Source organism: Narcine bancroftii, chromosome 5 (genome assembly GCF_036971445.1).
Source record: "Narcine bancroftii isolate sNarBan1 chromosome 5, sNarBan1.hap1, whole genome shotgun sequence".
Taxonomy (NCBI): Eukaryota; Metazoa; Chordata; class Chondrichthyes; order Torpediniformes; family Narcinidae; genus Narcine; species Narcine bancroftii.
The window spans coordinates 57768985-57793176 of NC_091473.1; the positions used below are offsets into that span (position 1 = coordinate 57768985).

General features: G+C 39.5%; 1 protein-coding gene across 10 annotated transcripts in view; it reads left to right on the forward strand.

Annotated features, from left to right (window-relative positions):
• Positions 1–24192, forward strand: part of rgl1 (ral guanine nucleotide dissociation stimulator-like 1) — a 301930-nt gene that overhangs the window by 221900 nt on the left and 55838 nt on the right. For 8 of the 10 annotated variants that reach the window (XM_069937500.1, XM_069937502.1, XM_069937501.1 and 5 more), the window contains one exon: positions 11207–11320. In XM_069937500.1, the coding sequence (XP_069793601.1) occupies positions 11207–11320 (114 nt within the window). Of the gene's footprint in view, positions 1–5541; positions 5564–9745; positions 10031–11206; positions 11321–24192 lie in introns of those variants that run through there. The other 2 variants (XM_069937508.1, XM_069937503.1) reach the window with 2 other exon arrangements.

A 24192-nucleotide genomic window follows, 5' to 3' on the forward strand; every position in this document is an offset into this window, starting at 1 on the left:
ACACTATAGCCACTTTCAGGTGCATCCTCCGCAGGAGCAGATCCCAGACTGAAGGCTCACCTTTCAGGTGGCAGCCTTAAAAGGCTGCAACAGCCCACCTGAAAGGGCCTGTTTTTTCAGAGGTGCCTCGTATCGCCTCTGCATCTGAAGGAGGCGGGGCGACTGGTGCCACCTGTCATAAGTATGTGGCATAGCAATGGCTGTCTTCCCTACCCATAAATCCCCCATGCAGGTGGAACTGCTCTGGGTTTCCCACACAGTTCCATCTGCATGGGGATTTATGGGTAGGGAAGACTGCCATTACTATGCCACACTTTGAGCAGCAGAGAGTGGCCCCAGTTGCAAGAGCGGCCAGCCAGGCTGTGACAGCCTGCACCGCCCCCCACCCCACTGCCCGAAAGTCACCCCCTCCCCGCTGCCTGACAGACCCTACCTTACTGGGGAGGGGAGGTCGGCATTACATTGGGGCAGAGGCAGCTGGCGGGGCAGCGGGGAGGGGGGCTGTCAGGCGACAGGGAGTTGGGTTGCCGACTGATAGTGTAATTAGCCCACCCCTTAGCAGCCGCTTTCAGGCAGCTGCATTCAGGTGCCTAGGGGTGCTTCAGTGATTATCCCTCCTGGAGGAGGGTTAAAAAGTGCATCTTGCTCTTTCAGGTGGGTACCCCATGAGCCATATTGGGGTACAATATGTGGGTTTACATTGGGGTATTCTGGCCACCTGAAAGAGCCTATAAGTCTCATTCAAAAATGCTGGTTAGTGACTACCAAGTTTAATTCTAAGGACAATGGTACTTAAAACCCAAAAAGCATTATTTTGTTTTCATTTTGAGAATGGAAGACCAATGTTGAACGGAGATGACCTCCAGAACATGGCTTGTGTCCATTTTTTTATTTGGCTGACTTATGATTCAGCATCTAAGTGGAGGCAAAGTTCTGCTCTTGTTTTTGCTCAGAATCCAGGCCGCAACGTTGGACAAGAATGACCAAGTACAGTGCACTGTTTCCTGTGGAGCCACGATGGGTAATTCATATGGATTCCATTTAGTTTTGTTGTAAACAATTCTTTCTGCCAAGGAGCTGACATCTGGGGGGGGAGGGGGGGGGAATTAAGTTGAGCATCAAGCTTAATACTTTTCAAACTGGAAGACCAGACAATATTTACATGGTTTAGCATTTGACACAAAATCCTGCCTCCTCTAATTTTGGTTAGACCTTAATTTAAAAATAAACAATACAATAAATAATTTTGGTGGCATTATACTGTGTGGGAGCATTTGGCTGTAGTGTGCTATTTTTAAAATAGAAATGTTCAAGGTGTAAAATAATCTTCCCTTCCAACTTGACGGGCTTTTGACATTGGTAATGCCAAAAACAATGGTGAAACACAAATGATCTTCAGTTTGGCTGCCTATTTTTGTGTGTGCTGAAGTTGTGAGTAGGCAACCGAAGTAAAAACATTAATATTGGAAATCAAAGACATAGAAAAATGTTGAATATGTTGGATCTGTGAAGTGAGCTAATGATATACCACAACTGGTACTAGTGACTCAAAGGGAATGCAAGTGTAAAACAAGAGCTAATTGCCCTCTTAAAGTCTAGACTTCTGCACCTGTTGCTGTTCTATTTCAACTTGATTTCGCTGTTTATTTGGTGTAGTTTGTTCAAATGACTCTGTTGGGGCTGACGTGAGTCCCAGTCTGAAGTACAGAGTAAGAAGACTGACTCTAATTTGGATAGGTTGCAAACTTAAAAGAGGAGAATTTTGATGTTTTTTTTTGCTGCTTTTGGTGTGCCACAAACATTGCATATAACTAGATGCTGGTGGACTATTCTGTTCTGGCTGCCCCACCTGCAATGAACAGAAACATTCTGGTAACAATTGTCGATCAATTCCAAAAGTGCTTACATAATTTATTATCCCAGGGAGGCAATCTATTCCAGCTGCCTGAATGTCCATAGAGGAGTGGAGAACTGGAAGCAAAAATTGGTCCATATCCAGCAAAGGAATTAACATTAAACTGCACCTTGGCTTAAACTAGTTTGGTTGATCTGCACAGATGGTCTGACGCTTATTGGATCAATAGGATTTCAATACAGTATTCAATTTGAATAGTTACATGACATTTTCAGGAAAAAAAGGATGTTATCCTGGTGTGCACATGAATTTTTCCCTTTTTTCCAGACTGCAATCCATCTGTAACATTTTAATGTTATCGCCTCTGAAGGTCATGCTCTGTTATAGCTCTGTTGTTATTAAATGGAGCTGCTATTGTCATAGCAAGGCAATGTCTACATATTTTTCAACAAAACCAATAACACCAGTTGTAGGACAGTTTCTTAATCAGATTAGAGCTGTATGAATCTCTCACCTTGAGGTGAATCCTAAAATTACTTTCACATCCAGCCCCAACAGAGTCACTTGAAATGAGAATGATTCTGCTTCTGAGTCACAACTCTCCTTGCCCAAGATTTCATGTCAAATCTTTAGCCCTTTTTTATGGAGTGATGCCGCATTGAAGGTGGCTCAACGAGGGGAAATAAATGGACTTGCCATTTATGGAGAAGGCCTACTAGACTGTTTCAGTGTTGTCGTTTTGAAGATCGGCATCAGGAGCCATCCTCCAGAGCTGAGGGAGGCGGGGTGAGTGGTGCAGAAGTGCCGCCCGTCGCCATGAGGTCAAACGTACATGCTGAGCAATGGCCGTCTTCGTTACCCATAATTCCTCATGCAGCTGGAACCGCTCTGGGAAATGCAAATTTCCAGCTGGGGATGATGGGTAACAAAGGTGGCCATTGATCCCACATTAAAACTGAGGTTCTTGTTATAAAACCTGAGGCTCCTTCTTCCAGCTCTTCTGCTCGCCACTGCCCCTCCGACACGCAGAACCCGGCTCTTTCCTCCTTTCTTTTGTCCATCGGTCTCCCCAGCTCTGCATCTCTGTGGCCACTCCTCGGGCTATGGAACTCAGCACTGGGGTCCCTTCGCCCTCTGTCCCTGGCGGCTCAGCGGGCTCCGACTCTCCTTGTCCCTGTGGGGTCCATGCTCTTCGGGCTGGACTTGCTCCCCCTCACCTTGAACGTCCATTCCCGCTCTTTCCTGCCCTTCAGTCTCAGTGGCCTTGGTGAAGGAGCGAGGGGCGGAGGGAGAACAGGAAGAGGACATATCTGGGTGGCAGGAAGTTGCCCTAACCCCAGCACCGATCACTGTGCGAGCCCTGGTGGGTGGCTCCTGGATCACGGGCTGACGGTATCATCATGATGTCATCGGCCACCCCTAATCAGCTGAATTCAGTGGCATTGCCTTTATGGAGTGAGGTGGAGCCACTCGCTCTACCTCTGGGACTACCCCCCAGATGGATCAGACTCCACATCCAGCATCTGCCATCAGCATTTTTATAAAAGGTAGGTGCAGCAATGTGAGGGCGGAGAATATCCTCCTTTGCATTCGCTCCTACCCCCCACAACCCCGCCTCCAGTATAAAAAGGCCAAATTACTCTCTGTCTGCTTTAACTTTTTTTCACGCAGTTCGCTTATTTTCTTCCCCTCTCAAATCGGAGCTCGTCTTTCACTCGTTAACTTGGCAGACTTGCTTCCATGCCCTCTCTGAGATCCCTTTGAAAACAAGTTTTGCTCTTGGAATTGCATTCATGCATGATTGTTTGAAGGGAATTTCTAAGAACATAGTGTGATTAAAATATTGTGCAAGTGGCTTGCTGTGGACAGGATCACTTGGTTTAAACATTCCAATATTGACTTTTTGGAAGGGTGTGTAGTGCAATATTGCTTTCTGGACATCATATATATTTTCACTGATCACAGGGCATCTCATTTTAGGACACTTGTTTTGCAGGTGTGATGAATCAATACAACAGGCAGATATTTTTAATTGGACCAAGCTTACAAATTATTTTTTTTTTAATATACATTTTGAATAAAATTGAGGTTTCGTTTAAGACAGTGGTCTCAACCTTTTTTTTCCCACTCACATACCACTTTAAGTAACCCCTATGCCATCGGTACTGTGTGATTAGTAAGGGGATCGCTTAACGTGGCATGTGGATGGGAAGGGAAGGTTGAGAATCACTGCTCTAGACCCAATTGTTACTGAAATATTTTGCTTGAGAAAAATTGTCATTGGCCCATTTCCTTTTTTTTTAAACTTTATTTAAGATTTTATAACATGAATAAGATATAAGATTACATTAAAAAAAATTAAAAATGAAATAATGAAATTACAATACAACATCAGTAATCTAAACAAACTATACCCCCCCCCCCCAGCCCATTTCCTTTGAAGTTATGAAACCGTGTACATAACGAGTAAATTAGGTACGATTAACACAGTGGTTTTCAAAATTTTTCTTTCCACCCACATACCACCTTAAGCAATCCCTTATTAATCACAGAGCACTTATGGCACAGGGAATACTTAGTGGTATGTCAGTGGAAAGAAAAAGGATAATAACCACTGGTTTAAGGCATTTCAAATTTTGCTTAATTTGATCTGTAATGATTGTGCAAAATTATGAGCTGTGGGAGCAACTAGTTAATGGCAGAATGCTTTAGTAAGTTTATTTTTAAAATAGTGTGAATGTTGCCAAAAAGCAACTATTATACAGCAACCCATTTGCTGGCATCTCACCTTTGACATTGGCTTTGTCCAAGGAAAGGTCTTGATGGTGAACTTCCCCATGTAGATGATTCCATTCTGACTGTGTCCTTCCTCAGCAACCCTGGGCTCACTGGGGATTACCTGGTTTTTGCCAGCTTGGGTTTGGTGGAGAGGTGAAGGGATGGGGGTGGGGGGGGGGGGAGTTCAGTTAATCATTGAGATAGGGAGACCATGCTGGCTTGAGATTCAGCAGGCAAACCAGCCTCCCTGCCCCCTCTGCTCCATCTTAAAGGATATATCTGATCATTGATTTATTCATGGAATCTGGTGAATAACATGTTATTTTGATCAAAGTGAGGCCAATGTTTTCCTGCCAAGCTTGCTGATTTGAATTAAAGTATATTTTTATTGGCTTTCAAGTTGTTTGAGTTTTTAAGATTTTGGACTTCCCTTCTTTGTTTCCTAATATTTAAGCTTGTGGGCTGTTCTTCCATTTACACGAGTTCCTTTCAAAATGGACAACGGTCGCGCTATCATAAAACCACATTTTTGTCGACACTTTTACCCTCTTGAGAGCCTTGTAGTCGTCTCCAAAGAACGGGTGTTCCCTTGTTCAACTATCTTTGTGGAATATGAGCAAGTCAAAAATGGAGCAGCTTTACTTGAGTCTGGAACTGATGTCCATGCTCCAATTGTTGGCCTTGTAATAAGGCCTAAGAGGATAATACCGTGAAAAATTTGAGCTTTTTGATTCAAAATCAAAACACTCCAAACTTTGCATCATGGGTATTGCTTGCTTTATAAACTCATGGCAGTTGGACACTTTGCTGAGTTCAAATTTGTAGTTGAACTTCCCCTGGTAAACTATTGACTCCACTTTTGTTACAGAATTTACTGGTTTGACCGCAAGTTTCCTTGAAGTATTGCACTGATAAAGACTCCAAATGAATGTAAGCTGTCTTGTTTCATAATGCTTAAACAATGGATGTTAATGTCTGCAGAATCCAGTGTTTAACATTTCATGTCGAATAGCCATGGATTAGAATCTTTCATTGTTGTTTAGCTCTCCAAGATCTAACTGGAAGCATTTCTGGCTATAATTCTGAATGATTCACCTGGTTCCCAGATAGTTTAGTTTGCCCAGCTTCTGGGTATGATGTAGGAATACACTAATATTTTAGATGGCACAGTTGGATGTACTCGAAGCAGAAAATTATTCACAGATGCTAGAGAACTTTAGTTTCTGGAACATGCAAAAAATCAGTTGAGAATAAAAGGGGTTTTCAACAGTGATGAATTTTAAGTGAGCTTTTACCTTGACACATTCTAAAGGTTGTTGTTGATTTTTCTGGAGCAGATTTATCACCATTAAAGCAATGATTCACTAACCTGGCCCCAGAAGTTGACAAGATGATTAGCCATCGTCTGCAGGCAAAGGTTTACAGATGTAAAACACGAAAATCTGTAGACACCGTGGTTGAAGTCAAAGCCACATGATGCTGGAGAAACCCAGCAGGCACTCACTTTCTGGTTTCTGCTAACCTGCTCTCCTCTTCCCTCTCCCTCCTTGCCTTCCCCTTTCCAGTTCTCCTCCCTCCCTTCTCCACTTATCACCTCCTGCATTTGTGACCACATCCGTCTGCCCCCCCCCCCCCTTATTCTTTTACTCAGACACCTGCGACATTTTTCCATACCGTGATGAAGCCTGAAATGTCGGTTATATATTTTTACTTTTGATATATATGAAAGAGTTTACAGACAGGTGATCCATATTTGAAAAGGCTAGGAATAAATTTCAGGAAGCTTGTGTCTCACTGAAGGAGTGTTTGCATTTATTAGAAGTGTAATAGGGATAAAGGTATTTTGCTTTTCAGTAGCAAGGACAGAGATGGTTCCCACTCCAGTTGCAGCAAAACAGATCTTGGTTTGCTGAAGAAAATTAAATGAAAACTGCAGATGCTGGGAATAGGAAACAAAAATTGAAAATGCTGGGGGTAACCCCCGCAGATTGGGCAGCATCTGAAGAAAGGACGAGTCAATATTTTTAGGTTGTGGCAACTTCGAATAATTTTTCAGTCTGGTGATGGCTCAATTGGATCAATTAACTGCACCTCTTTTGAAAAATACTACATTGTTTAGTTTTTTTTTCCAACATTTTCCATTCTTTGTGCTTTTTCATACTCAAGATACAGGTCTAGCCAACTGGACATATCCCACCACCTTACTCTTAAGTCGGTAACAGACCCAAATGTTTGATGGGCTATTTCATCTCATCAGCCTCAAGCACTTGGCTCAGTATATTCTCCCCCAACTTAACTCTTCCCCAGTTCTAAAGGGTCAAAAAAAACTAGAAATTTGACTGTTTTCTTTTGCAAGTATTCGATTTGGCCTGTGCTTTTCCACCTCTTTGTTTTTGTACCTTACTCGTTGTTTCTTTTCTGGAATCAAATTTCATGAATGAGCAATCATCCAATATCTGTTGACAACTGCTGGACTTGAGGCCAGAGGCAGTACTGATGAAGTAAAACACTTTAATGGTGAACCTGGCTTGACCACGAGGGTCCAATGAAGAATAATGGGACACCCACAGGAAACTCTCAGCTTCTGGAATTGGATGCATGGGGTTTGTGCAGAATTTTGCTTCCAACGGGAAAGGTCAGAAGCATTCGAGGGTAATTGTTGACGGCTAAAGGGTACTTAAGAATGAAGGTAGACATAAAGATTTCTGACATTGATTCAAAAAGTTACATTATTTGGATCAGGGCAGGAATCCTGTTTTAATGGTTGAGATTTGGGAGCCTGTGACACATGGGTGTTCAAAGAGAAGGAGGTGGATTTCAGAGACTGAGTGAATATTGCCTTTTGAAAGGGAAGGCATCACAGTACAGTGTCTAGATGGTGGGATTAGGAAAAGGGGATGAAGAGATGTAAAGGCCATTTATACAGGTAGAATGCTTCTTGCAGAAGATAAGGTAAGGTCAAGTTAAAATATGGGAATCAAGTTGGAAATTATGAGCAAAGAAGTTGTGTTTGGGCATGACTTCTACAGAAAGAGAACTGTAACACTGGAGGCTTCACGCACGAGAATGTGCCAGTAGAACAGGAAGAAACAAAGCAGAGAACTCACACTTGGGCCCATCCATACCACTTGTTATCAGTTTAGACTGGAAGATGCAGACTCTTCAGTGAGAGGCAGAGTTTCATCAGCTGTCGGGCATGTGCCGGGGAAGTTCATGCGGTCTTTCACAATAGCATGGTTGGTTAAAAGGCCTCAATCGTGTCAGCAGAAATTTGAAGATATAGGGAGGTGCAGTGCCGATTTGAATTTTGTCTGTGATGGAAGGGCTAAACAAGATTAAAATAACAAGTTTTGGGTTGTGATTATCACAATGCAAAAAAAGTGCATTTTCCTTCAAAGAAATGTCTGTTACTATATGGTAAAGAAATGATAATCAATGAATTCAAAAGCATTGCATATCATTGAAGAAAAGAAACCAAAATGAACCATTCCACCAGCTCTTTCATTTTGACCAGCAGTTTGCAATGCAGCCTGTTAATTCAAGCTTTCAAAATATTAAACTCTGCTTATAAAAACTTGCTTGACAGTTGTGGTTGTAAAAACTGAGTTGTTTTGAAAACTTCCATTTGCCAAACAACACTGACAGCTGCGCAGTTTCGTGCAAAAAAAATCGGTGTAATTGTGCTTTTTATGGGTGACATGAGAAATTTACCTTTTGTTCCTTTGTGTGTACATCAGTTACACTTTACAGCAAACAAAACCTTAAATGTACAACTGGCAGAACTTTTTTTTGTCTGAAACATGCAGTTAATGGGGCTCTGAGCCAAGTAGAAACATATCTTTAGATTTGCCACATTTTGAGTAAGATCTAAAAACTGTCCTGTGTTTTAGAGTGGACATAATCAAACTACACACAAAGAGAGGAGGACCATAAATCAAAAGTCTATCTCCACATCTGTCTTGTCTTCTAGGCCAGAGAAAGAACCGTTCATCTCAAAGTCACTGTGTGCATTTAGGTACACATACAGATTGTCTTGGTTTTCATGGAAACACGGCATTGTCTGATCATGATACGCTGCTCAAGGAGTCAGAATACTGTGAAAGGATTCACGACCATTTCAATAAGCTGTCTTTGTGCTTCAGATGCTTGAAGGGGAATTATTGCAAGCTGAAGCATCTTAAAAGCGCACGCATGGAAAATAATTTGTGAAATTATTTGTTTCGACAAATGCCAGATCTGTTCATTTTTTGCTTTGAGTTGGTCAAATTATTTGAGCAGCAGGACTGGAATTGCATGTGAAAATGGACCCCATTTACGACATTTTAAGTGTTGCAAGTTAATAAATTAGATGAACCAGCTGGGAGGCATGTCAACAAATAAGATATTTTAATGATTGATTGCTGCCAATCAGTTACTCTCAACCCCACCCCCATTCCTGGCTTGGTGTTTTCACTCTAGTAATAGGAGGCATTGCTTTTAAAAAAAAACTGGGCTCTCAAATGAGTACTTGTTATACACCACTTGCAAATATTTGTTCTTCTGTAAAAATTACACTCACTTTTTTTTCCCCAAGTATTGTGCAAACAATCATCTTTAGTGTGGCTTTAGCTTTCTCTCACCTGGTGAAAGGAAATGCAAGTTGTTACAGGGAAAAAAAATCTTTCTTCCTTCACCCCTCAACACCCCCCCCTCCCTCCCCCCTCACCGTGCACGCAAAACAGCCATGATTTTGCTTGATTTCATCCCCAGAGTTCATTGGCATCACACCAACAGCGCTATTCTTGTGAGGGCAGGGGTGGGGGGGTGGGGGGGTGGGGGGGGGGACACCGAGCAAAGCAAAATCAGCACTGTTTTAATTTGTTTTAAGTGGTTTTACATTTCATCACCGTATGTTTGTCTGGAAGATTCGTACTTGTCTGAGAATGTTTCTTTTTAATAGGCATCTCAATGTACTATGTATGCGTCTGAATTGAACTGGTTTGCTTTGAATTAACATACAAGTCTGCACAGGCAAGATAATGTTGCTTGTAAACCCGCCCCTCTTCACCACTCCTTCCCTTTGTTCTAATGCTGACAAAACTCCATTCGTTCACCAGCACCTTACTCGTAGGAGGCTGAACTCCAGCCTTGCTGGTGGAGTTTTCAGCGTGAAGCTGAGGTAGAGATTTTGGAAGCGAAAGGTTTAAGCTCAGGCAAACAGGAAAGTTTTGCATCACACAGTGGGAGGAGTTGCAGTGAACTTTGCCAGGCATGGATTTGTTCCAAAGCCAAGCAGTGCAGTAACTCAGTGGAGTGTGTGACAGGATTGCTAAAACTTCAGTTCAAAGAGTCGGGAATCCAAGAGGCAGGATCATGAAGAGGAAGATACGAATGCGGTTACCTTGGAGGCCTAAGATGGTACAGTTGGCTATGCTTTGTTCTTTGGCAGTGGGTGTGAGGGAGAAGGAGCCAGACCTAGCTTTCCTTATCATTGAATATGTTGGACTTGGTGTAGCACAGAGTCTGAAAGTATTACGTTGTCCTTTCTGTTGTCAAAAAGATTTAACTTGTTGACTATCAATTTTTTTTGTTGCTTTGCTTGGTCTTCATTTAAAAATCCTGTTGGTACTATGGAATGTCTGATAATGAGTTGGGGGGGGGTGGAATTGAAGCTAAAGATTCACAGCGTGTTTACGCCAAAAGTGAAGTGCTGCTGTTCCTGAGGTTATTGTGCAGTACCAATGCTGAATTAAGACTGAGCTCTCTCGCTATCAACACGCTTGGTCAGACAGAAAGATTCACAAGATGTCGATGTGGGGTGAAGGACAGAGACTTCCCTCACATTGATGTAATGCACAGACATGTATCCGTTTCCTGTCCATTGAATAACAGCAGTTCCTACATTACAAAATATCTATTGGCTTCGAAGTGGCTTTTGTGCTGCTACATTTAGTATGCTCTGTTCTCGATGCTACCATCAGCAAAGAGGTATAGGTGCCACAAGACTTATCACACCACCAGGTACCCTTGGCCCATCAAACAATAAACTCAAACGGAGACTCATTTAAGCTCTCTTACTTTGTCCATTATTTATTATTGACTTTCTTTTCTGTATTGCACAGTTTGTTTACATTTCTCTGGACTACTCATCTTGAGTGTGGTTTTTGCACAACCAATGAGTAGAAATTCTACCTGGCCTCCAGGAAAAATTCTCAGGGTTGTATGTAATGTCATATATATGCTCTGATAATAAATCTGAACTTTGTATTTAGTATCTCATTTTAAATCTGAAATGTCTTGGGATTCTGCACTGCATGTCGGGAACAGCATTTGTATTAAATGGTTACCAGTACAAACTTTAAAATGAGAGGCAATTTGATCCCTTGTGAAGCTGAGTATAGCACGGTCTCCCAAATATACTTAATATCCCATGAGCATTGCCGGGACACATTTGGTCATTTTGTTTTTGTTTTGAGCAGAGTGCATGCATGGTACAGCATATTTTCCTTGGAGTGGACTTTCTCCAAACATTTTATTCTACACCAGAATTTCTAAACAAAAGGATTTAATGTTTTGGGTTTTGATCTTCCACAGCACAATTCAATTCAAGACTGGGGAGAAGAGGTAGAGGAAGGAGCTGTTTACAATGTTACCTTGAAGAAGGTCCAGATACAACAAGCAGCCAACAAGGGTGCAAGATGGCTGGGGGTGAGTGGCTTCAGATTTTAATCTTCTGCAAATTGAATTGAATTGAAAAACTGTCAGTGCTTGCAACTAATGTACAGAACATGTAACATTGCAGCACAGTACCGGCCCTTCAGCCCACAAATACATGTATTTTACTCTAACAGGATCATACCCTGAATATTTGCACAATTGGCAGGGAATCATCAATTTGATGTGCAAAACAAAATCCCACATGTCAAGGTGAAGGCAAAGATTGGGGAAAAGGTGTTGGAAGAGAAACTCAAACAACATGTTTTGTCAATTGAAAGGATTCCTTTCGTTTGATGATCAGCTCTTCTCATTGTGGTAGTGTTTATTCCTTTGGAGCAATGAGGCAAGTTTGGAGTATTTCGGCATTTTTATCTGAAATTGCTGATCCCACAGGCTTGAACATGTTCCTTGACAGATCATTCCCTTGAACCCAACAAAAAAAGAAACTTGCCTGTGCAAATAGATTTGCTCATTCTCAACCACTGAACAGTGGGTAGTGTTTGGTTTAGTTTGGACATTTCCTCCTGGTGTTCTTCATAGGATTTTCCCACCATAGCAATTTGCACATCTGGTGAGATCCAATTGCTGTTGGGGTTTTAATCTGCTGGGATTCTGCTGCAGCTGTTTACAGTAGATCATTGCAAATCAGTTTGATTCAGTTCTATTTTTAACTTGGTGCTTTTTTAAAAAGAGAGCACAAAAATGTATAGAATTTTAAAGGCTGGCAGAATACAGAGGTCATAAGGAAATGTAATATAGTTAATATATAATATATTTTTGTTGCTCTCTGGTTTTGAATTATATTTTAATGCTTCAAATGCTGTAGCTAATGCTAAGTGGCTTCCTTGCTTAGAAATTGATCCTGATGTGCATGGGTCACAGTTATTTATTTGCACATCAGCATCTGTTGCAACACTTTTAGGGTGTCCAAAGCAAGGAGTATTTTAGAGGCTTAAGGTTGAATCTTAAGCCCCTTTCTGACTTGTGTCCCACAAAATCGGCTGTTCAGTGTCCTGGAATAGGGATGGGGGTTTGGCTTTGCACATTTGCCCTAACTGGGACACTGAACAGAGCCATCCGTTCAAACTTGAAAGGAGGCATCCCCGGGGTTAGGACTGTTCTACTTTCCACTGGTGACATCATGATACATTGAGGAATGGTGGACCCGCCCTAGATCCTGATTAATGTATTATGATCTTTCATTTCAACAAAATTAATCATGCCTAATTATAACATAATTAAGCTTTATGTAAAGCACAATATGAGCTCTTCAGCCCCTGTTGTTGAGCTGACCAATATAAACCTTTGTAAGGGACAGTGGGGAAAGTGCGAGCAATAAATAGCAATAGCGGACAATTTTTAAATGGGGTGGGAAAGTTGATAGCGCTATAGTACACAATTTACACAGTGTGGGAATGTTTGTAGTGTTATAGTGAACAACTTATACAGCATGGGAAAGTTGGTAGCTCTGTCATGTACAATTTATAAATACCGTGGTGGGGGGGAAAAGCGAGGACAGACCTACTTTTCCAGAACTCCGTGCAGCAGAGAAAGGTCTGTATGCATGGCTGCATACATGGAGCATTCATGGAGGTGTTACTTTGCTACATGGCATTCTGGGAAGTCAGGTCCACCATTGTTTTTTTTTCCCCCACACACTTTATAAATTGTGCACTTTAGCACTACTAACTTTCCCACACTGTTAAAAATTTGTCTGCTATTGCTATTTATTCTCTTTCTCTTTTGCTCTCTCTCCCACTGTGACTTTCCCAAACCAAAGTTTATACCTTCGTTTTAATCTCTTTTTCACATTCCTGAACTTGCAAAAACTTAGGTCATTTCAATCTCACAACGCAATCGTTCATTTCACACTTGCCTGATTGTAACGTCAGCATCTACAGATGCTGGAGATTGTACTGGGGTTCAAGGCCATCAATCCCCAGCATGCGGTGGCACCATCTGATGACGGCATTGAGCTGATTTTGCTTTCACACTAGACACTTTAAGGGCCATCGGCCATGAATTCCTGGAATCACTTGCAAGTGTGAAAGAAACTTTAGACTGGAAAGCTGCCATGTCCAGGATGTTTACATTTTGTCAGTCGTGCCAATTGACTAACCCCATTCTCATAGAGCTTCTAGCCCTTATTCCACTGGCATCCCAGTTAATTGGCCATGCAGTGTCCTGGGATAGGAAGGTGCTTACAGTGTAACAACATCAGTTATCATTGGGCCCCTATATAGTCCAAATATGGCTACTATATCTTGACAAATATGTCATATTGGTGTTTTAGATTGTATGGAATTTTCTCCATAGGTATACAACTATTCATCTCTGCTGTGAGTAAGGGAGAGTTAGACTTCCAAATAGTTGCAATACACTTCTTAGTCACAGCTAAAACTACTTTGACAAAAGAAATTTGGAATTTAGTTAATTTATTTCTTATTTCAATAAAATTACCCAAAAGATAAAAGTCCATGTTGTCCACAAAGGCCACACCTGTTATCCTTGTTAATGTTTCAGCAATATCCTATCAAAAAGGCCTCACATGACCATGTAGCATGTAAAAATGTTCCCATTTCAATCCCACATATAAAACACATCTCTGATATTTCACATTTTGCCCTATGTAGCTTCTTTGGCATAAGATATAATTGGTGTAGGAATTTGTACTGAACCATTGATAACTGATGTCATAATATTCAGACCAACATCTTTCTGATATTACAACACCCAAGTCCGACTCCTCTCTCTCTCTCTTCTCTCTCTCTCTCTCTCTCTCTCTCTCTCTCTCTCTCTCTCTCAACCTCTGCAGACCTGGTTTAGCACTTTAATTCTAGAGACAAAAATACATTTTTGTTATAAATTTAGGTCCATTCCCCAGCCAAATTGTACATTCCATGTAACTAATTTCAGGTTGGACCAACGCTGGCCCTAATCATTCTTTCAAGAATGAGCATAGCTGGAGGAAGCAGAAGAAAGTTGTATTAGATACTCCATATTTCTGTTTTAGTTGATCAAAAGACATAAGAACTCCCTCTGCATAGCAGTCTTTAATATATCTTATTCCATTGTTACACCAGGAGTTTATTATTCTATTACTTAGATTCATAAACAGCAACACGTGCTTACATAATGGTGCTTTTAATAATATCCCTGCTTTTTTTCTCCAATACACTCTTGCCATACTCTGTTCATATGTATTAATTAATATATAAGATTAATTATAAGATTATCCGTCGTTATTGAATTAACACCCCATTTATAAATAAAATCTTTCACTGCCCCCTTTCTTATTGGGTACAGTCCATTTGAATCCAGTGGAGATGGGGGGAGGAAGGGGGTTTTCTTCCTCAAAGAAGAATGAAAGAAATCTAGCTTGTGCAGCCAAGTAGTACTTTTTTGAAATCGAGTAGCCTAAGTTCCCCCAGAGATCTTCAGCACCTTATTATTCCAAAGGAACTGCCTAATACAATTATTTAATAATTTAAATACATTTTTGGCAAAGAAATAGGTAGTGATTGGAAAAGATATTGTAATCTTAGCATCACTTTCATTTTAACACAATTAACCCTTCCCACCAAAGTAATCCGTAAATCTTTCTATTTCCGCAAACCCATCTCTTCCCTAAAAGAGGATTATAATTTAATTTATACAAATTCTGTGTTTTTTTCTGTCATTATTCCTAAACATTTAATTCCATCTACCTTCCATTTAAATCAACTTCTACTTTGATATCTTTAATAATCAAAGTTTGTCAATGACATTATCTCACTTTTATCCATATTAACTTTCTAACCTGAGATTCTTCCATATTTTTCTAGTGTTGTTTGTAATTTTTCCAAGGACTTGATCGGATAGGCTCCATAGCACATTATCAGCAAATAATCTGATTTTATGTTCTTCTTGTCCAACTTTGAAGCCTTTTATGTTCAGATCTCTCTTCAATCGCAAGGATCTACTCAAAGGGAAGACCACTGATATCTGAATGTTAGTTATAATTTTACCTTGTGGTTTATGATGGAGAGTTTTTTAATCCAATTTATAAATAGTCTACCTATACCAAATTTCTTCAGTGCCTTAAATTAAAAATGCCTTTTCAGTACCCCAAGAGACTATTATACAAGGATCAATTTTGATTTAGCCATATGTATTACATTAAATGGTCTGCCCAGACTATTTCCAGAGTGCCTTCCTTTCACAAATCCCACTTGACCTGAATGTATCAGTTTAGGTAAATTTTGTCCCAGTCTGTTGGCTAAAATAATCAACATTCTAAAATGAGATAGACCTATATGATGAAGTTTTTAATGGGTCCCTATTCTTCTTCGACAACACTTCAATTATCGCTGTTGAAAAAGAGTCTGAGTCTCCAGTGCCCGGACCTGTAGATTATTCATAAGAGGCATCAACAAATCCTTAAAATGTCTATAGAGCTCAGGTGGGAGCCCATCCTCCTCCAGAGATTTATTAGCCTGCGAAGTACTCAGAGCCTTCACAATTTCTTCTCTTGTGTAAGGGGCATCTAGCTCCATCTGATCTCTGTCCTCCAATTTTGGAAACTCAACAGTTGCAAGGAACTTGTCCATCTCATTATTATCTCCTAATAATTCTGATTTACACAACTTTGTATAATATTATCTAAAAATATCATTGATCTCTTTCTGATTGAGGGTTAACATATTTAAATCTGTTTTAATTGCATTTATCGTCCTCGATGACTCCTCTGCCTTCACTTGTCAGGATAAAACCTATGTGCTTGTTCTCCTAGTTCATAAAATTTTTGCTTAGTTTTTAAAATGGTTCTTCCTGTTCTGTATGTTTGCAACGTATTGTTCCAACTTTTTTTTTCTCCAAGAATCTTTACTTTTCTAGTAAACTCATCCTTTGATATTCTTTCTCCAATTCTATTATTTCCTTCTCCAAAGCATACACTTCTGCGGTCAATTCTCTTTAAGAATTTTTTTGTATACAAAATAATTTGCCCTCTCAGATAAACCTTAAGCATATCCCATATATATAAAAAAATACTGTTCTCAGTGGAAAAAAGTTTGTATCACAGAACAACCGTCTCCTAATGAATTCGCAAAAGTCTGTCCTTTTCAACAACATGGCATTAAGACACCATCTATACACACCTTCTTGTTTTTCTGACATCAAAATGGTCAAGGTTAATGGTAAATGGTCTAAGTAGTCTCACCAAGTACTCCAGTTTTATCACTCTGCTTTTTAACTGTCAGACATTAAAAATAAATCAATCCTGGCATGTGAGTCATGGACCCTTAAGTAGAAATGAGTAGTTCCTCTCTGAGAGGTTGAGCTGCCTCCAGATATCAATCAAATTTAAATCCTTCATAAATGATAGCATCACTTTTGCAGCTCTTGCCCTCATTACTGTTCTTGCTGATTTATCCAATATCCTTCATAAAGGATTCATCATCCTAACTTGGAGCATAAATATTCTTAAACGTCCAGGATTCTGCATAAATCTAGCAATGTGCCATTGTAAACCTTCCTGTATGTTCTACTCTTAACTGGTACATTTTTATTAATCAAGATCGCTACCCCTCTCACTTTTGAACTAAAAGAAGACAATATTACTTGCCCCACCCAACCTCTTTTTAACTTGGCATGCACCAGATTAGTAAGATGTGTTTCCTGCAGAAAAACTGTGTCCGCCTTTAGTTTTTTTAAGTGTGTCAAGACCTTTTTTTCTTTTAACCTACCCATTTAATCCATTAATGTTAAAACTATAAACTTTGTGTTCTATATATACCAATTCTTAAACAAATGTTGTTCAATAATAAAACCTTTTTGATTATTCAAACTATACTGTGGTCTTTCCCCTTTAAACACCATATAGTGCCCCTGCTCTGACGGTGATGTAAACAAGAAACCCCAAGTATTCTTCCGAGGAAGGAGAACCTCCCCAGTACCATCTTGTAAAAATGCTCCTCTAGGTTCATTACCCCTCCCCCCCCCCCAGACTGGAATCTCCACCCTGTTAAAACATTTCCCAAGTTCTTGCTCTTTCTTGAGCTCTCAATGCAAATTGCAATAACATTCACATTTAGTAATAATTAAAACAATTTTTTTAAAAACTTGTACTTCTTCCCATTATAAACATTCTTGCCAGTCTTCATATCTAATGTCTTCATTTTTCCCATAATCTTCATAGAAATTTCTCCGCATCTTTCTTAGATTTGAAAAAAAACACTGATTTCCCTCCGCTACTTCAATCCTCATTGTCACAGGGTATTACCATCAAATAACTCATATTTTGACTGCAATTGTCTCTTCACATCATCAAACATAGGCTAAAGTCTTGAAGGAATATCACCTTTCCACTGTCCATCTCAAGCAGGCCACAATAATCAAATGTTGCCCCAAAATCACTTCCCGATCCCAGTAACTCAAAAGTGTTACTAGGACTGGCCTTGGTCGCTGCTCCTCAAGCCTTTGGGACCAAGGGTCCAATAAGCCCTTTCTATATGTAACTTCTCATTAAATTTATTTTCTCCCAACACTCGTGGGATCCATGACTCAAAGAAGCTCACTTGATCATTCCCTTCAGTCCCCTCCTTCAGTCCAATAATTTGAATGTTGTTTCGTCTGCTGAAGTTTTTCGAGTGGTCAATCTTGTCCAGCAACATTTGCCTGTCGAAGTCCCACTTTTTTGCCCCATCTTCTAAAGCTTTCAGCTTTTCTTGTGTTGTAACCGGGTTGACTTCCACTTGGTCCATTCGATTCATTAAATCATCAATGCCTCTGAGAGTTCACCCGTCTTCTCTGACCTGTTCTTTACTCCATTTTCCACACATGTAAATTATGTACATAAGATCTTCGTTTTCTCTAGGATTTTACTTAAATCTTGCGCCCATCCCTGAGCACTGCCAGGTTCAGCCGGTCTTGACAGCTCTTGTGCTACTCCTTTTCAGGCTTTCACTTGATAATCCCAGTGGACTGGATGCTTCTTCAGATTTCGTGTTTTGCAGTCTTGGTTTCTTGCTAGTCATTTTGTAGATACATAGTGGAAAAAATTCTTGAATTTAAACTTTTAAATTGTCCTTTTTAATCACCCTTCACATAGAGCTCATTCGAAACGTGTCTGCCTATTGCCTTTGCATGGCCACGGCCCCATTTTGCATCAATTTTAACCCTTAATACCTATATTCGCAGACTCTTATTTCCAGCAATACAGCATTGTTTTCTCTCCTTTTTCCTCTCTTTCTCCCCCCCTTCTCCCCCCCCCCTCCACACCCCCCCCCCACCCCACAAACACTTTCAGCCCACCTAATCTTCAAAACTCTGTTGCTAGAATTTTGGCCCTTCACACTCAGACAGATCTCCCAACTTGTTGGCTGTGCAAACTTCAGCTAATTCAACTATAGGTGTATGTTATCTTGACAAGTTCCCAAGTGACTGACCAAACAACTTGCTACTGAATTTAAATTGGACCCATGGCTTTGCTTATTCTTTCTCCATCATATCAATCCCTATAATTCTTTCTCACTCTCAGTCTCTAGTTTATTCCCCTTCTTCAGCCCCCCCCCCCACCCTCACCTCTAACATAGGCAGCCATGCCATCATTTGCCTATACATCTTTCCCTGGACTTGAGCCCAGTTGCACTCCTTTCTTTGACTTTCTCTACTGAGAGTTGATCTCTTCTGCTTGGTATTTGTTGTGTCACCTTTGCCCTGCTACCTATTTAGCACCATTTCCTTATCCACCTTCTAACAGGTGGTACAAAAGATGCACAGATGTTGTGTTTATGGAAGAGAAAAGAATTTTGTTCAGCTAATTTTTTTTATTTAATAAAAACCTGAAATGAATGTGCTCAAAACTTGTCACTAATGCACAACACAATCTTCATTCAAACAGTCATAGACAATAAATTGATCTGCTTTTTGGCCCATTTTAATGTCTCTCCCCTTCCTGCGTTTCTTGGTAAAAATGGAGGGTTCAGAGCTGCAAAGCTTTGCTTCACACCTGAATATTATTTGAAGAAGAACTGTCATTGTCTGCTGTCACAGCCTTGGATGCATGGAGAAAATTGGTCCTTTGTTATTGTAAAGGACCGGAATTGTCAATCTTTGAATTTCCTCCAAATCTCGGAAACTCAAATGAAGAGGGTGCCTTGGCTTTGTGCAGTTAGGAAGTAAGTTTAAATAAAAGTGTAGCTAGGCTCCACTGTTAAGTTCTCAGAAACATAGTTATTTATCTTAGTTTTTTTTTTTAAAAAGTCCCATCCCTGTTCTTTTCAAGTTGCTCTGAACCCCTGTCTGTTCTCAGGATATAAAAGCTCCAAGGCACTATTTTAAGGATCAGGGCCATTTTTCTTGGAATCCTCACCAGCACTTGTCTTCGCCAACATTGCTGAAGCAGATGGTTTGCTTTTTTTTTGGAATGACTGTTAATGGGAAATTACTTTGTGTGTTGGTTGCAGAGTGTACAGTACTACGGCAGAAACAATATCTCAAGCCCACCATTTTTTTTTAAATTTATTTCAAATCTCTTAACCAAACTTGGTGTCAATTGCAAAGTTTAAAAATACAAGTTCAAAGTTATATTCAATATTTACTTCAGGTTAGTATTAACCCAAATACCCCTACCCCCCCCCCCAAAAAAAAAGACCCCAAAGGGAAAAGAAATGAATTAATATAAAGAAAAGCAAGAAAAAAATAAGAAAGCAAAGAAAGAAAAAAGGAAATGGATTGGATTGCAGAAAAGTGACACACACTTCACAGATCACAAATTCATATTCTATTTAATTTTCTTTAGAGTAGATCAGTGCTGTTCTCGAGGGTTGGGAAGAACTCATCTAAAGGTTGCTGCCTAAATTTTGTAAATATGGTTGCCAAATTTGTAAAAATATCATACTTATTTCTTAAGTTGTAGGTGATCTTGTCCAGGGGAATACAATTCTCTATCACTGCATTCCAATGTGCCAAACATAGATGTGAATCACACTTCTTGCAACAGCTATATATTTTCTGGCCACTGCTAGCACAATTTAAACAAATCCTATTTGATATTTGGACAGTTTCAATTTGGGTCTTATTCCTGTAATGTTCCCTAATAAAAATAATTCTGGGTTTTGTAGAAATTGAGTTCCTATAATCTGGGTTAAAATGTTACCTCATGCTATCCAAAAGGTCTTACTTTAGGACATGACCAGGTTGAATGTAAAACAAAAGTTACAACATTCTCACCACATCTAAAACATTTGTCTGAAAGGTTTGAATTTAATTTGTTTTATTTCAGTGGTGTGAGATGTAATTGATGTAAAAAAAATTATATTGTACTAATCTATATCTTTCATTGATTATATTAGTCAAGCTATCCTGACATAATTGACAAATAAATCTGGCATCTCTACCTGGACTTGTGAGCCTCCTGTTTGGGGGGTTCCCATTTGAAGTAAGAGATGTGTTGCTGAAATACATTTCGTTGTATTTATCTTTCTATTCAGCATCTCTAAGTCATTACAATTTGCTTAAAAAAGATTGTTGGGCCAAATTTATCCCTTAGATATGCTCTTATTTGAAAACAGCAGAATATGGTACAGTTAGGAATTCCATATTTATTTTTCAATTGTTCAAATGACACCATTTGTCCCTGCTTATAACAATCTTCAATATACCTGATCCCTTTATGGGACCTGATTACCCATTGTTTTTGGTAAAAGCCCACCCCCTTGTTCCAATATCTCTTTATTTTATACCAGATATTTATTAAATGTTTTAACAAAGGGGGTTCTCTCTCATCAGTTATTAACTTCACACCCCATTTACACGTAAAATCCTCTCCCCAATTTTATCCTATTCTATTTTTACCCATGCAGTTCTATCTCCTCCTTCTTCAAAAAAGGAAGAAAGATCTCATCTATGCCACTCAATAGTAATTTTTAAAATCTCCCAATTCATATTTCCAGGTTAATTTATTTATAAAGACCCTTGATATCTTACCCTTCCAAAGACATTTTCTGACATTTATTTAATTCTAGAAAGAACCTTGGACATTGATTGAAAGAGATATTGTATTCTTGGAAATATGTTCATTTTAATACAATTAACTCTTCCCACAAGTGTTATGGATGAAGAGGCAAAAAGTTGTCCCACCCAATCTCTTTCTAACCTGATGTTCTTTTTGAATTAAGTAGGTTTCTTGTAGGAAGGCCAAATCCACTCTTTTTTTAAAAAAAAATATGTAACAATACTCTTTCTCTTCACTGCTCTGTTTAACCCATTAACATTAAAACAGGTGTATTTCACTGCATTAATAATATCTACAGAGGTATTTCACAACATCTACATGTTCCCTCTTCACCTCACCCCACGTCTCCTCCAATAAATTGCTCAAATGTTATCCTCCGTGGTGGAGTTAACACCTTCCAGCAGTCCAAACAGAAAAGAAGAAAAAGAGAAAAGAAAGAATTAAGTTAAAGTACCATTAATATAGCATGCATAACATGCAATATTATACAAACTACAAGAATCCCTGCCGCCCCGCCCCGCCCCCCCCCCCCCCATTAGCATAGTTTAAATAATACACAACCCTACCTCTTTCCATTTTACGAGTTTGGCTTGTGCCACAAAAGCACACATGACTCAGTCACTTAACCATTACCCACAACCCCCTCGCCATGGATGTTCAGCATATTTATTAATAATTTTTTCCTATATAAAAATAGTATTTTAATTAACCAAAAGAAACAACATTGTGTTAAATTAGTTACTCATGAGTTCATCACGAGTGTTTCCACGAATTCTGCCTGATCACTATCCGTATATATAAAAAAACTCTACTCCCACTGTCCGGCAAAAGAAATCTTCAGAGGAGCTGGATGATGCAGTATAAATTTGTATCCTTTTTCCCAAAGAGAGTTTTTAACTGGATTAAACTCTTTCCTTCACTTCAATAATTCTGCACTGGGTAAAACAAGACTAGATTCTTGGTAATCAAGTGGACCATTTCTTGCTTTTTCTTCTGCTGCCACTTCAGTTAGTATCTTCTCTCTATCTTGTTATCTCAGACATTTAATCAGTTTAAAACGTGGATTTTGGTCTGGCAATGAGAGATCTATGTGCCCTCTTAATTTCAATAGATTTCTCAAACTTCTCCGCACTGAAAACTTCTGGTATCCAATCTTGAAAAAGAACGAATCTTTTCTTGGGCTTCAACGCCCTCCTTAAGGCCAACAATCTTATTATATCTTCTAAAGTTTTCTAATATATCCACCTTACCCCAGAGCTTTTTTCTTTCCATAGTCCATGCAGGTGTTTCATTTTCCATTTTTCCACTCTACCCTGTACATCTTTCACTCCATATTCCACATTTTTAATTCTTTCATCCATATTATCCAAAGTAACTTGCATCTTATTCACAATAGCAAAATATTTTTAAATCTGTTTATTTATCTTTTTAAAGTCTCCCCTTAGTTCCCTCAACAAGTCTGCATTAGAATTTTCAACTTGTTTCTTAGGTTTTTTTAAATCTTTAGTCGAAACCTTGGCTTTTTCTTGTATTACTTCTTCCTCTTCCCTGTCAGTTTCCTCTCCGATTTCTTGCTGGAGAGGACTATCTGCTACCAGCAGAGAAGCCTGTAGCTCCTTCAGCTGTCTCTTCAGCCTCTTCCAATTCGCACATGCACAATTTTCTGCGCATGTGTGGTGAGTCTTCTCGGATGCTATCTCCTCGATCCAGCAGCAGAGATGCAGCTGCAGACATACCCAGGGGCATACGGGCTTCATTTGAATTTGCTTAAAGAGTACTTTTTAAACTAATTCCCGGGAAGATCTTGCGTTCTGACTCTACCTCATCATGTGATGTCCCGCAGAAATGCATCATTTCCTGTGATTCTTTTGGGGGATTCTGTGAAAGGGACAAAAGTGCATATTCAAGGCTTTTTTTTTGTAATGAGGGCACTTGACACCATTAAACATCCAGTCCATTTTAATTTTTTAAAATCATATATTGTAAGGGCCTTCATTGTAAGGGTCACCAAGTCCTCCTTCCTTCCCTTGTCCCCCAAACTAGAACACATCCAGTATCAATCCAACTGAATCAACACAACAATGGATTCAATGCATGATCACTTAAAATGATGTGGCCTCGTTGGATTTGATCTCTTTCGTAATCCATGTGTCTGCGCAACCTAACGAAATGGTTAAGATTGTTTTTTTTCTACCACACCTTTTTTTTTGCCTAGACATGTGACTCTGCGTTTCAGGGCTCTAATTAGAATGCAACAAATGGCAGTTCTGTTGTGGTTCCTACACTCTGATCAGTCAGTATGATTTGAGACGTTGCTCTGTATTTAATTTCTATTCCTTTCCTTCCTTCCATTTACTGTCAGTACAAGACATAACAATAGGATTCAGCATTGTAATTGCTTTCTCATTTCCCTTACCTTGAACTTCAGTGAGGGATTGGTTGTATGTCAAGCATCCCAGGGCTGTTATGGTAATAAAGTATTTCATAGCTAGAAGACTAGGACATTTTAATTCGAAGGCTTAACATTTCCTCTTAAACATGCCCAAGTTTTCCTAATTCTTCTGCACAAATGCTCAGTCTTCCGATGTATTCTAATTTGTCTGAATTCTCATCAGCTCATTGGATAACACAGTATGACCATGAAAGAGAAAGTAGAATGTTTGGATAGGAAGAGATATGTGGAGTATTAAAAACCAATTGAATGGATACTGGATGAATGTGCAGAATGCGGAGAACTAAACATAGCTCTTGTCAAGCATTGGTATGTTCATGATCCGAATGCCTCATTCTATGCTGCTTTGAAGTAAATATGTTACTTATTATAAACCCCGTTTGGATATGAGTAATTCACCAAAGGTGAATATTG